This window comes from Vespa velutina, chromosome 7 (genome assembly GCF_912470025.1).
Source record: "Vespa velutina chromosome 7, iVesVel2.1, whole genome shotgun sequence".
NCBI classification, from domain to species: Eukaryota; Metazoa; Arthropoda; class Insecta; order Hymenoptera; family Vespidae; genus Vespa; species Vespa velutina.
In genome coordinates, this window is record NC_062194.1 from 1,770,001 (window position 1) to 1,783,678 (window position 13,678).

Sequence of the window (13,678 nt, forward strand, 5' to 3'; positions counted from 1 at the left end):
TCACTTGTAACAATAGATAGCTAATCGTTGAAAAAAAAAAATAAACAAATAAACAAATAAATAAATAAATAAATAAATAAATAAATAAATAAATTTCACATTTCAAGATATTTCAATATTCTTTTGTTTTTTGTATTTAACTAATTCGATACTTGCATGACGATTTTATATGTACATATATATATATATTTTATTATATATATATATATATATATATATATATATATATATATGCATATATATGTTGACGAAGAAGGCTCGTCAAATGGAGAAGTGCAAAAATAGGAAGAATCAGAGAGAAAGAGAGAGAGAGAAAGAGAGAGAGGAGGAAAGGAGGGAGGGAAGGAGGGAGGTAAAGAGGGCGGGAGAAAGAAAATAGTAGTGGTAGGAGATAGTCTGGAGCCAAGCTGGCTGCACGAGAAGGGGCTCGTCATCAACATTTACAAACGAAAGAAGTTGATTAAGTGGGGGGATACGAAGCTTATAAGACACGAGAGTCATGCCCCAAGAACGAATAGTCGCAAAAGAGTGATTGTGAAGTGCACGAAAAGTCTTATATCCCATCGTTATTAATAGGATTGAAGGGAATTGAAAATAACAATAACAATAACAACAACAATAACGACTACAACAACGACAGCAATAACAAAAAGAACGACAAGAAAATAAAATAAAATATAAATAGCGTTTTATTTTTATCCTTCGCCAACAAAAAATAAAAAATAAATATATATATATATATATACATATATATATATATATAAACATATATATTTATTTAAATATTTAAGGATCGATCAATCGAAAGGAAGAAGAAGGAGAAGAAAAGTAATCGAGGATAAGGATCGATCTATAGATCGATCAGTGATGACTTAAGAAGAGAACGATCCAATTAATAGGGATAGACTATAATAGACATTATAATAATTGAATTGAATTTTTCTTGTTGAGTCTTACGCTTCTTTTTATTTTTATTCTCTCTCTTTTTTTTTTTTTCTTCGTTTTTGTTCTGTTTCATTCGACGACAACGATCTTGAAGAAGATAATAATTAATTATATTATTATTATTATTATTATTTGTTATAACGATTGCATATATTGAATGTAATTTTTTGTTGGATTGTGGCTTGCCGTTTTAATAACGTTATCTTCGTCGTTGAGAACTTTATTATTGTGTGTTTGTGTGCGGGGGGAGGGATAGTGAAAAGAAGAATAAGGGTTGTTTCCCCGAGTCTTCCTTGACAAAGAAGAGACAGTGTTTCGATTTATACAAGAGTGAGTATTAGTTTAATTATTTATTTTAATAATTTATTATCATTATTATTATTATTATTATTATTATTATTATTATTATTCTTATTCTTATTATTATTATTATTATTATTATTATTATTATTGTTATTATCTTCAGCGGTCGTTAAGTAATTAGTTATTTAGTTAGTTAGTTTTTTTTCCCATTCGTTTACTCGTACATAATCGTATTCATCATCCCCCGTCGATGAACTTCAACAATTTAATCGTTATTAATTAAGAACGAAGAAAACGCAACAATCGAATCGATAATAAAATAATAAAAGAGAGCCGCACTTAGCGCCTTGTCCAAAACTTATTTTTTTTTATTTCTCTCCCTCTCCCTCTCTCTCTCTCTTTCTCTTTCTCTCTCGATAAAAACATCGACGAATTTTTATTCTGTCATTTTCTTCTTCTTTTTTTGTTTCTTCTTATTTTTTTCATTTTAATTATTATTTCAGCGAGTCAGATAATAATAATAATAATAATAATAATAAAGAAAGAACGTAATGGAAAACGCATTTCTTTGACGGTGGAAAGTTTTATAAACGATAGGATGCATGGTAAACACAGTGGGTCAAGTGTAACGCAGAAAGAGAGAGAAAGAGAGAGTGAGAGAGAGAGAGAGAGAGAGAGAGAGAAAAGGTAAAGACGAATAAAATCATAAAAGTAATGAATAAACAATTGGTTAACAAGTCAGTACATTATCTAACTCTGAAAATATTAATCTTTTTATCATTTGAAAAAATTAAAACAAATATAAAAGATTTAATAAACGAATTAGGTCGCGATCCCTGAACAAAACATCTTATCCCGGTCGATTATGTTTTTAGTCGAATCGTCTAGATTTTTTACAGAGTCCGACAACGAATATCTATAATTTTGCTTTTATATTTCTTTTCTTTTTTTTTTTTTTTTTTTTTTTTTTTTTTTTTTTTTCTTTTTTTGTTTTTTTTTAGTTAACGAATAATAATAAACAAACATCGAAGAACTCGTTAATTTTCTAAAACGATACAATTAATCTGTTCTATGATACATGCATGACGAACAAATAATTCAATGATAAATTCAATGATAAATTCAATGATAATGTAATTTATATCGATTTAGTAACGTACAATTGAAAGCACCCTTCTGTTTTTTTCGCTAAATCGTTTCCACCACGATAAAAGAAAAAAAAAAAAAAAAAAAATAAAAGAAAAAAAAAAAAAGAAAGAAAGAAAGAAGAGTAAAGCAAAATAAAAAAAAAAGAAAACAAAAAAATTGATACACCGCCGTGTAAAGTATAACGACCGTAAAGCAGCTCACGTAAAAAGGGGAATTCATTGAGGTGGCCAAGTGGCGATTCACATTTTTTTCATTACGCAAGTCGCGTACAAAAGGTCATTGATAAAAACCATTCACCGGTAAGAATGTACGAGGAATGATTGCTTCTTCATTATAATGCATTTACACGTCTTTCTCCGTCCATTCTCCTTCTATTTTTTTCTTTTTTCTTTTTTCTTTCCCATCCCACACACCTCTCGCAAATTTTTTCTAAATTCGCAGAGACATACCTATTTGTACCATTGTATGATCGTTACAATGATTTTTAATACAGAATAGTCATGTGATTTTGTTCATTATACAAAAAAAAAAAAAAAAGAAAATAATAAAAAAGAAAAGAAAAGAAATAATCTCGATGCTTGAACAAAAACAAAAACAAAAAAAAAAGACAGCGGAAAAAAAGATAGAGATCCATAATTATTCTTATAAAAAGCATCGTTTTCTTTATCGAAAAAAAAAAAAAAAAAAAAACAAAAAAATGTCAATACTCGAAGAACAAAGTAGTTAATAGTAGTAGTAATAGTAGTAGTAATAGTAGTAGTAATAGTAATAGATTAAAAAATTTGAAATTTTTTAACAAGATTTCGTAAAATGTGATTGGTGTCTTTGTCGTAAAAAAAAAAAAAAAAAATGTGATCGGAATGATTGAGCTTTTAGAAAGATCAAGGGGAAAAAGTGAAAAAATAAAAAAAAAATAAAAAAAAATAAAAAATAAAAAAAAAATAATAAAAAGCAAGTGTGAAGACCTTAGTCTAACTTCCGTTTGAAAAAGGGAATATCCTCGTTGATTGGCCGGGCGGCCAGAACAACCGGCCGGACGCGAGTAACAGTAGATAACCCCGCAAAAAAAATCTTCCATTCGTACCAAGTGTGGTGGTGAATCGTTGCGGCGGTGCTAGTCTATTCGGTCGATTGATTAATGGTTTCCTTGTATCCGATTCCGGTATCATATTTATTCGCTCATAAGAAATTCATCTGCGGTACGATTAAGCTCATAGAGAGAAAGAGAGAAAGAGAGAAAGAGAGAGAGAGAGAGAGAGAGAGAGAGAGAGAGAGAGAGAGAGAGAGAGAGAGAGAGAGAGAGAGAGAGAGAGAAATTTCTCGAAGGAAGAAAATCATTTTACAGAAAGATGGTCGATGTTCGCAATCATGAGGATAAATAATAAAACTAAAAAAGAAAAAAGAAAAAAGTTAAAGAAAAAAAAAATATATATATCTCGAAAGAAGAAGAAGAACGTGAGAAAGGAGTAACTTTCTACGAACTGTAGGAAAGTAAATGAATGAAAAGAAGAAGAAAAAAAAAGAAAAGAAAAGAAAACTGAACGGAAGACGGAGAAGGACGGAGTTTGTTATTAGAGAGAGAGAGAGAGAGAGAGAGAGAGAGATGGATAGACGGACAGTAGAATAAAAAGAGAGAGAGAGAGAATCTACGAGTATGTTTACGCGGCCAATGTGAAGTCGATAGCTTCATTGATAGCTTCATTCCCTTCCTCTCTTCTATCGCACCATCCCTTCCTCTCCTCGCCCTATCTCACGTTTCACACTTTTCTCTCGTATTTCTCAATTGAGTTCTCTTAGACGATGACGCATCTTCAAATAGAGAGAGAGAGAGAGAGAGAGGCAGAGAGAGAGAGAGAAAGAGAGAGAATTGATAGAAAATGGCCGACATTATCGAACAAAAATGGTTGGACGAAAAGAGCGGGAAATTTCAAAATCATATTAGAGTTCTCCGATCGTAAGTACGTTTCTATTTGAACGAGGATTTGTTTTTGAGGATAAAGAAGCAAAAAAAAAAAATAAAAATAAAAATAAAAAGGAAAGGAAAAGAAGAAAAAGAAAAGAAATGATGATCGCGCGTATTTTCTAAGAAAAATTAATTAATTAATCGAGCACCTGTCTGTCTCTTTCTTTTTTACTAGTGTCGACGTCGTACTCGGGGAAAACCAGTCGGTAGGTCCGTCGGTAATTAATTATTCCATCGCGAAGACAAATTACGATCCCAAAGGATCTGTCATTTACTTTCTATTTTTCTTTTTTCTTCTCTCTTTTTCTCCCTCCCTCCCCCCCACCCTTCTCACTCTCTCTCTCTCTCTCTCTCTCTCTCTCCTTTGTAAAGCTCTCTTTATCGCAAAAGGTACGAAATATTATACGATCGTTCTCTCGCCGAAAGTATTTTTCTTTCTCTCTTCCTTTATTTCTTTTTCTTTTTTGTTATAAAAAAATAAGAAAAATATATGCATATATATATATATATATTTTTTTTCCTTTTTTTATATATATATATACATATGGTACTCACCACCGGACGATCCATGGATGAACATATTCCTAATGATTGCCGTTTTCTCCTTGTAAGCGTCTACCTCCGCCACATTTGAGCAAATACGTCGAAATTCGCGAAACAGATCGTCCTTCGTCGGTTTCTTTATCTTCGACGCCATTTTAGAGTCCACGAGATCGTCCATCTTGCGATCATCCGAACAACTCTCAGGATTATCAACGGATCTCCTTAATTCCTTCGACATTTTCTTTCTCATCGGGGATTTCATCTCGTCGTCGGTTTTATTTGATAATTTATTATTCACCTTTGTTGATTGACCGTCCGTAGGATTTTCTTTTCTTTTTAATGGCGCTTTTGGTTTTGTTGGTTTGTAAGGACCTACGAGAAATAGTAAATAAGTGATTGAGTAAGAAAAAGAAGACAAAAAAAAAAAAAAGAAACAGAAAAAGAAAAAGTAAAAGCAACGATGAACGAAACGATAGATTTCTTTTCTTTTCTTTTATTTTATTTTATTTTATTTTTTTTTTTTTTTCAATTAAATCAAAAATGCACGAAGCGTAAAAGTTAAAACAAAGTTTTGTTCGATAAAAGAAAAAAACGAAAAAAAAAGAGAGAGAGAGAGAGAGAGAAAAATGAAGAACAGTATCGATAGCCTTTAAATTTATGGACCTCCGAACAAATACTGTTAATCGTTTGAAATAATAGTGCATTATTATTTTTCAAGTCTACAACACCGTGTCCAGTGGTGTAATCTGCGAACTGGATACAAAAATGGCGGCTGTCTTAGCCGTATAAATCATTTGTTAATCTTCTCTCTCTCTCTTTCTCTCTCTCTCTCGATCCAGTGCATTCAACAAAGACCGATAGAAAAGGGGGCTGTCACCGTGGATACGAACATACGTCTCTGTAAAGAAAATTGATAGTTATAATTTGTAGTATCTTGATTTAATTACGTCAATTAACACATTCACATTATCGGTATTTATCGATAGTTGAGTAAATAATAATAGGAGAACGCGATCGAAAGTCTTGCAGACATCGACAAGCTTCTCTCTCTGTCTCTCTGCCTCTCTCTCTCTCTCTCTCTCTCTCTCTCTCACTCTCTTCGAGCGATTTCAGTTCTCAAATCAAATAAATTTCACTTCTTCTTCTTCTTTCTTTTACGAAGTAATCTCTCACCAATATCGCGAAGATGATGACACGATGACGATTACGTCATAATCAATTTTAAACATAGTCAAATATAACGATGATGCTGCTTCCATTAAATGATACGACGATATCTTCGATATATTTTTACTCGAGAGAGTAAAATAAAAATAATTTTATAAAAAAAATAGTAGTAATAATAATAACATTATTAATAATAATAAAAATAATAATAATATCAATAATAAAAATAATAATAATATCAATAATAAAAATAATAATAAGAAGTATATTCGATACGAAGCTAATCGAAGTTCAAGTATAAATTTGAAGAGTGAAGGATAAATGATTTGAAACAATTCATGGAAAATTTGTTTCCGGGCATCGAGATCACTCGTGGTCCATTAAAGAAGAAAAAAGAAAAAAGAAAGAAAAGAAAAGAAAAGAAAAGAAAAGAAAAGAAAAAAAAAGTAAATAAATAGAAAGAAAATAAAAAAAAATTACAAAAAAGAAACAAAAAATAAAATAACTTACAGGATTGTTCAAACTCTTGAAGCTTCTCAATGATAATCTTCTTGTCCTCCTCCTGAAGACTATCCCACCCACTGATGTCCTCCTCAGGATCTTCGATTCTCTTGGTCGTAGCTCTCTGTTTCTTGAATAAATCGAAAATGCAGGTTACATGATGCCATGCCTTCATTTTCGAACCCTCCGAAAAAGGATTTGAAATTAATTTCGCAATCCTTATTGCATCCTTCTCGATGGGACACTTGCATTTTTTGCATTTCGCACGAGCGGACTTAGCACGTTCGATCGCGAATGGTTTTTCGTCTTCTTCGTCCTCCATGATCTAGAAAGAGAGAATTAAAAATTAAAAAAAAGAAGATATTCGAAACGATACAAGAGTAATACTTGAAAGCGTTATAATGAAAAAATACGTATACATGTATGCACCTTCTACGTATATATCTATATATGTATGTATGTATATATGTATGTATACATGTATTTATTAAAAAAGAAAAACAAATGATACGAAGTATAATACGAACTATACCTAAATGGAAAAATATTTAATCGTCGAATTATCTACCCTGTAATTCGTTATAAATGAAATTATTCTTGTCTCTTACGTAATTAATTTCAACTCGTAAAATTGCGATTGGTACTCCCAAATGAGATTGCAGTTTCTCTCTCTCTCTCTCTCTCTCTCTCTCTCTCTCTCTCTCTCTCTCTCTCTCTCTCTCTCTCTCTGTTTAAATATATTCCCGATTACATCCGGCGTAATCGTGATATAGAGATTAGAAACGATTCGTTACGCCCTCGGATAATCTCCGTCTCGATAAATCGAATGCTTAACGTTAAACTCATGTACATTCGTAACTACGATCATACTTCGTTTATGACGTAATAATAAGATAATGGACAAAAGGGTGAAAAAATATATATTTACGTAATGCTAAAGTTTATAAACGTAACGTTAAGTTTAAGAGAAATTTAATAAGGTTTCCCCATCGTCCTGTTCGTTCAAATATTACCACGGATCAATAAGTAACATCACCGTCATCTTAATTAATACATCGATATTTTTTTAAGTCTTCAAATCAATCTAAATATTAATGCTATCTCTATGATATTATTCTTTTTTTATTTATTTACTTTTCTTTTTCTTTGAACAAATTAATTAACAGTAAAAATTAATATCGTATTTCTTATTTGCGACAACGAATAAAAAAAAAAAAAAAGAATATATATATACATTTTATCGAGAACATTATAATATATAATTCAGAGTTTGCTTATATAGATCGGCCATTTTGCCGGGCGTGTAATATACCACGAAAATTGAAAACAAGAAGAGAAAAGAAAAAAAGGAACATAAGACAATGATAAAATAAACCGAGAAATCCTCTCTCTTTCTCTCTCTCTCTCTCTTTCTGAGAGAAACGAGGGGTTCTTATCATCAATTAATGCACTGATTGGCTGGCTCAATGGCAATGAAACATCGACAAACAATGGCAGACATATTGCTAATTTTATGCATTACGTTACTTCGTAACCATTCGTAATATTCCGTACCAATATTTTTCTTCTTCTTTCATTTCGTTTCTTTTTTTAATTTCACAAACAAAATTTTGTCGTTGTTATAAATTCGACAAAAGTTTGGTAAAAGTTGAGAATTCTTTTTTAAAGAGAGGGAAAAAAGAAAAGAAGAAGGAAATGATACGTACAAATTTCAATTAGTATAATAATTCATCTCGTGGCGAATAATTCTCGTTCGTCATGTGCCAAAATGTTTTCTTCCTTTTATTCGATTAATTTATTTTTTCACGAATACACACACAATTCGTAGAAAGATTAATAATTATTTCTTCGAGAGGGGGGGAAAAAAAAAAGAAGAAGAAGAAAAAGATGAAGAAGAAAAAAAAAAGAGAAAAAAAGAAAAGGACCCAGAAAGGAATAATTAAAATTTCAAACAAACTAAAAATTTCAATATGCATAATAACTCCTCGCGTCAAAATCTTCGCGATTAATATTTCACATGGTGTTCAGTGAAAATCACGTGACAAACCGTGTGACGCGTTTTCGGATTCTTAATTACACCGCAAAATGACAGATAGCCATTCGACCGGGTGAACTCCAAGAATTATTTATCTCTCTCTCTCTCTCTCTCTCTCTCTCTCTCTCTCTCTCTCTCTCTCTCTCTCTCCCCACCCTTTCTCTGATTCCTACGAATACCACCTCAGCAAGTAGGTAGCAGTAGAAACAGTAGCAGTAGCGGCAACAAAAGTAGCGACAATATTTCGTTATTCATGAACTATTCTATAAAGTGAAATATGGGTCGGTATCATGTCAAGAGTAAGTCATGACGAAAAGTAAAGTGAAGAGACGGGACCGATAGAAATATGGTTTTGTTTGCGAAATAATGTTTTTCTTTTTTCTTTTTTTCTTTTCTTTTCTTTAATTTTTTTTTTTTTTTTTTTTTTTTTTTTTTTTTTTTTTTTTTTTTTTTTTTTTTTTTTAAACAAAGAATAAACAAATATATAAACGCGGAATTATATAATACGCCGTATATTACATAAAAGTATTAATATAATTATGAAAAAATATTACATAAAAGTATTAAGAATGCTCGTTTATTTTCTATTTAAATAATGTACAAATACGATCGTCGAAGTTAATTTAAAATAATTTATTATTATCCTAAACAGATTTGATTTACAAACGTTAAATCATATATAAAGAAGATTTAAGTAGATTTTATTTGTCCATTGAAAATGGAAGAAAGCATTTCCGGCGTTTGATATATGTAGCTTCTATATATATATATATATATATATATATATATATATATATATATAATAAAGAAATTGATAGGGACGTAAGATAAATCGAAAAGTTAGTAACTTTAATTGAAAAAAATTAATAAAAATATTATCTTTTGTAATCTCCCCCCCCCTCTCTCTCTCTCTCTCTCTTTCTCTTTACCTATAAGATTTATAAACGAGTTCGAAGCTTAAGAAAATTCTATTCTTATGAAAACGACAAAGTGGAACGTTCGTTATCATTATTTTAGGATAACACTGTACATCTGCATTTTGATATCGTCGATGAAAATTCATCGTAAAACGAATATCATATATTCTATCGTCAACATGACAATATAAAGAACGAAATGATGGCCTGCCTTTTTTTAATCAAATTAACACTCTTAATCTTTTATTGCCGTTAATTAATCAATCGGTCAAATAAATGATTATCATATAATACGTAAAAAATGGATTTTAAGAAATCATTTCATGAAGAAATAAGGGAAAAAAAAGAAAGAAAAAAGAAAAGAAAATGAAAAGAAAAAAAAGGAAAAGAATTGATTTGAAAACTTTCTAATGCATTACTTTGAGATAAATAATTTTTCTCTTTTTCCTTCTCTCTTACTAATATTATTATTAATTAAATACATACATATATATATATATATATATATATATATATATATATATATATATATATGACTATACGAATAATCAGTTTCATGAATAGACAGATAGTAGAAAGACTGTTGGATACAGCCAGTCAGAAAAGTGTCGAGTGTCGTTAATGGTCCGATTATTCGTTTCGATCAGCCCTTGTGTATGTATATATAATATAAAATAAAAATTGGACAATTTATTGATTTGACACATTGAAAAAAAAAAAAAAAAGAATATATATATATATATATATGTATATACATTTTTCTTCGAACAACACACCGATTGGTAAAAAAGCAAAAAAATCTTTTAAATTAAAAAATCTCTCATTCGTCTTTTTCAAACGCAAAAAAATTTTCGAAATAATATTTAACTAAATATGAAATATAAGATATAAAGAATATCGATCAAGATCAAGTATACTTTCCTTTTTCTTTCCCTCTCTTTCTTTCTTCATTTTTTTTTTTTTTTTTTTTTTTTTTTTTTTTTTTTTTTTTTTTTTAATGATATTCGACACTACTTTTTTTGACTGACTTAATTCATTCACACGTAAAAAGATCCATATACTATATTTTTCCATGAGAACAATACAAAGATTCGAAAAAAAAAAAAAAACAGGAAAAGAAGGAAAGGGGAAAAAAAATCAACGAAAAAAGTATTTGCTTTGACTCGTCGAAAGATCACGATCACAAACACACAAACATAATCATCATCACTATCATCATCAGAAGTAGTACCAACACTAGTACTACTACTACTACTACTACTACAGTCACCACTTAAAGTAGAATCTATCGGAACGCATATGCAAGCAAGCGAATAGAGGATTTAGAAGTGAATAGGGGTTGATCCTTTGTAGGGGTAAGTGAGTGAGTGAGTGAGTGAGTGAGTGAGTGAGTGAGTGAGTGAGTGAGTGAGCTGCACGATGTGTAGGTGTACTCTTTCGATGATAGGGAATAATATATTTCACTATTCGGTTCTCCTCGTGTTACGTGTTCGAACCTACAGGTGGTAGGAGGAGGAGGAGGAAGAGGATAGTGTGGATGAAGAAGAGGAGTTAGAGGAGGAGTAGAAGTAAGAGGATAGGAGAAGAAAGAGGGGATGATGTTCATGGTGGATGGTGGTGGAAGGTTCGAGCTTGGGGTATAATAGAGGGTGCAACAGCCCTCAACGGCTCACTCTTCGAACACGTATCGTGCCGTACGAAAAGTTTCGAGATTATAAAAAAAAAAAAAAATAAAAAAAATAAAAAAAAAGGAAAAAACGAAATAAAAAATAAAACAAACAAAAGTGTGCAACGAAAAGAAGAAAAAATAAAGAAATCGTACTAAGAAAGAGAGAGAGAGAGAGAGAGAGAGAGAAATAAAAAAATAAATAAAAGAGAGATAAAGGTACATAGACGTGATAAAAAGAGAGAGAGAGAGAAAAGTGCCACGACTATATACATATAGATGTTTGTATATATAGATATAGATATATAAATAGATAGATAGATAGATAGATAGATAAATAGATAGATAGATAAATAGATAGATTATAATATATACCATCAGGTGGCACGAGGAGCTTAGTTCGAGAGTGCATATTTCGAGATATCTTTCGAGAGTAAACAAGGTAGGAAGTGATATATCGTAATCCCCAAGAATCAAAAAAAAAAAAAGAAAAAAAAAGAAAGAAAGAATTCTTTCTCTTTTTATTTTGTCTTTTTACATTTGTTCGCTTCTTTTTCATTTCATTTGGAATCTTTGAAATTATTATTATTTTTGGTCTTTCGAGAAACCAAATTTTATTTTCCCATTTTTTTTTCTTTTTTTTTTTTTATATATATATATATAATTAAATTTACAAATTGGTGATATTTGTGAGTGTGAAAAAAGTGGGAAAAAGAAAAAAAAAAAAGTCAAATTTTTTCCAACAGCTGATTAATATATCCTATTTCGACGAACGAACTTACACAGATATGCACCGTATAATGTGATATTCGTCAATCGTATATTACTTCGATATTGCATATTCGAGAGAGATCGATAACTTATTTTTATTACTTAAACTTTCCTTTTCGCTTAGTAGTGGATAAAGACGTCAAATGTGTATCATTAAAGTGAACAATTTTCTATCCAACTTTCCGATCGGAATAATAAAGTTCGCGCTTCTCTCACGTATTATTGGTCGTGAATCTTTCGATAATAACAATGGCTTGAAAAGAAATCATAAATCTGAAAAGATAAAAACTGTGAGAAATCGGAGATGATATATAGAATGAGAGATATAGTACGAACTAAATCGGAGAAATCGAAATAATAAAAAGAGAGAGAGAGAGAGAGAAAGGGAGAGAAAGAAGTGTTAAAAATCGATATTGATCATCGAGATGAAAAGATCGTCTTAAGTTTCTATATACGTTCGTTTCTACTTCTTTCTTTTTTTCTTATTTGATTGTTCTTCATTTTTTATATCTCCAAACGTGTTTACGCATATCCCATTGCAAAAAGTTTACGTAAAATTTGTTTATATAAATATGTCACGTAAAAAAGAAAAAGAAATGATCGTTTGAAAATTACATTTAACATTTTTCAAGTGTCAAAAGTGAAAAATAAAATCGTAAACGGGTCAAATTCAAACGTAAAATTGCGAAGTGTGAAATTTTTCGATATTGCATAATACAAAAGTTGATCAAGTATATCGTTGAAAAAAAAAACTGTTCTCTATTTCTTTCTTTTCTTTTCTTTTTTTTTTTTTCTTTTCTTTTTTACTTTTTTCAGTTTCTCTATTTTGTGTTGTCCAATCGCGTTACATGTATTCTATCGTGAAAAGTTCATGTAATATTTTTTTTTATAAATGTATCGCGTAAAAAAAAGAAAAAAAAAAAAAAGAGAGAAAAGAAAAAAAAGAAAAGGAAAAGAAAAAGAAGAAGAAAAAAAGAAAGATAATAATCAATTAAATAAAAGATTCGCGGATCCGTCGAATTCGAGCATAAAATTGCAAAATGAAATTTGTCAATATTGCATAATTAAAAGTCGACTTTGAATACGTCGTTAAAAAAATATTGTTTCGCGTCTGTACTCTCTGACATAACTTTATCAAGTCGTCAGGGTACAATAAACCTGTAAAAAAGTGTGAATTAAATCAATTCGCAACGTCTTCCACGGGGTCATCATGGATTATCGACCGAACTCGATAAACTATCGCTATATTTCCTATATACATATATATCTGTATGTGTGTGTGTGTTCGCGCACGCGTGCGTGCGTCCGTACATGTGTGTGTGTGTGTGTGTGTGTGTGTGTGTGTGTATGTGTATTTTTACACTTTCTTACATTATTCATATAGAAAGAAAATCGTGCAACGTAAGAGAAATTATCCGATTTTTCTTTTTTTTCTTTTTTCTTTTTTTTTTCTTTTTTTTTTTTTTTTTTAAATAACTAACAAACGAGACGACGAATTCGAAACGATCAAATTATCGAAATGTTCAAATTATAGTGCAATTAATATTTTCCAAAGTAAAGCTAATTAAATCTCCTATGTGTAATTTATAATATGTCGGCTGTCAAAGGAATAATATGCTTTCCTTGGATCTTATTTGAATCTTATTTGAGAAACTTAATGAGATAGGAAGTTATGCTAAATGAGTAGCTCTCGGGAGTTATGCTTTGTGTAGAACAAT

General features: G+C 30.3%; 1 protein-coding gene across 6 annotated transcripts in view; it reads right to left on the reverse strand.

Moving 5' to 3' along the window:
- Positions 1-13,678, reverse strand: part of LOC124950772 (DNA ligase 3) — a 42,832-nt gene that overhangs the window by 21,652 nt on the left and 7,502 nt on the right. For all 6 annotated transcript variants that reach the window (XM_047498034.1, XM_047498033.1, XM_047498031.1 and 3 more), the window contains 2 exons: positions 6,581-6,896; positions 4,916-5,275 (listed from right to left, as the gene is read on the reverse strand). In XM_047498034.1, the coding sequence (XP_047353990.1) occupies positions 4,916-5,275; positions 6,581-6,893 (673 nt within the window). In that variant the 5' untranslated portion in view covers positions 6,894-6,896. The remainder of the gene's footprint in view (positions 1-4,915; positions 5,276-6,580; positions 6,897-13,678) is intronic.